Raw genomic sequence first — 1434 nt, 5'->3', positions numbered from 1 at the left:
AATAAAATAAAATTATAAAAACATATTAATTTAAGTACATTGTACTCGTAGAAATATTTAGTAAAATAAAATTATAAAAACATATTAATTTAAGTACATTGTATTCGTAGAAATATTTAATAAAATAAAATTATGAAAACATATTAATTTAAGTACATTGTACTCGTAGAAATATTTAATAAAATAAAATATTAAAAAATGTTAATTTCAGTACATTGTGTTCGTAGAAATTTTTAGTAAAATAAAATTATGAAAACATATTAATTTAAGTACATTGTACTCGTAGAAATATTTAATAAAATAAAATATTAAAAAATGTTAATTTCAGTACATTGTGTTCGTAGAAATTTTTAGTAAAATAAAATTATGAAAACATATTAATTTAAGTACATTGTACTCGTGAAAAAATATGCCACTTTCCCCCTTTCCTTCACTATTGGTTGCTGTGCAGCTGTAGCGCCCTCTACTGGAACGGCTTATTTCTTTCACAGTTAATGTATAATTGTGAACTAGAATTTTCATTGAGTTGCTGGCCTGTAGCTCTTTTCCTTCAAACATCCAGGAAATCTTTACAGGCTCGGGATTGGATTGAACTAAACATTCAAAGTAAACGTCAGATCCTTCCCTTACTGATCCAGACTTTCTATTTCCAGAAAACCATAGACTTGCTAGTGGAGCATCTGTATGAAAGAAAAAAAAAGAGCAATTTGAATAATAATCAAAGGATCAGATGATCCATTTTTGAAACAATTGTTATAGGAAATGAAGTTTCATTTAAATAGCACAAAACTCGTCACTGCTTAATTATTTCAACATTAAAGTAAACTCTAATGCCAGTATACAATTAGGTGAAGAAAATACTTAATATGGGTTCGTCATATTATATAAAACCCCAGACGCAGATATCGGTACTCAACTGAATGATAAATGTTTACTTTACACGCTTTCCTGAAAGTTGCTAAACTCTCACAAATTGCGTGGAACACTGTCAGAGAACCACGTGATTTTGGTTCAAGATATTAGCAATAAAAATAATCAAATCAAATAAAAACTTATTTTTACGTTTTGTAACGATACGAAAGAACGTGGCTGAGCCAGTCACATAAAAAAAATTATCAAATACTGAAGTTATTTTTAACGTATTGTTTTTTGTTAGAAGTACCTTGCGGTTTATCTAATATAGATTCTATTTTCCCAGTGATAGGCGTGGAAGTCTCGACTTCTCTGGAACTTTAATTCTGATATAGTTATAATCGAATAGCTTAGTAGAATATTTTTAGGCACATATATTTGTAAAAGACACACGATTTAAAGACACTTAATATACACGTTTATAAAGTAATATATTTCAAGAATGGGTATCTTACACGAAGAAAGAACTAGTTATCTTAAATCCCCAGTTACAAACACAAAATATGATCAATATTATTAAGT

The 1434-nt window shown here is 27.9% G+C and overlaps 1 protein-coding gene across 1 annotated transcript in view; it reads right to left on the bottom strand.

Moving 5' to 3' along the window:
- The window catches only part of LOC106467162 (hemicentin-1-like), a 74624-nt gene that overhangs the window by 39060 nt on the left and 34130 nt on the right, over positions 1 to 1434 (bottom strand). The window contains exons 6-7 of the mRNA XM_022395296.1: positions 391 to 680; positions 274 to 286 (exon numbers count right to left, since the gene is read on the bottom strand). Of these exons, the coding sequence (XP_022251004.1) occupies positions 274 to 286; positions 391 to 680 (303 nt within the window). The remainder of the gene's footprint in view (positions 1 to 273; positions 287 to 390; positions 681 to 1434) is intronic.

The sequence above is a fragment of the Limulus polyphemus genome, unplaced genomic scaffold (genome assembly GCF_000517525.1).
Source record: "Limulus polyphemus unplaced genomic scaffold, Limulus_polyphemus-2.1.2 Scaffold2511, whole genome shotgun sequence".
NCBI lineage: Eukaryota > Metazoa > Arthropoda > Merostomata > Xiphosura > Limulidae > Limulus > Limulus polyphemus.
The sequence above is the reverse complement of the archived record's forward strand: the minus strand, read 5'-3'. Positions and strand labels throughout refer to the sequence as shown.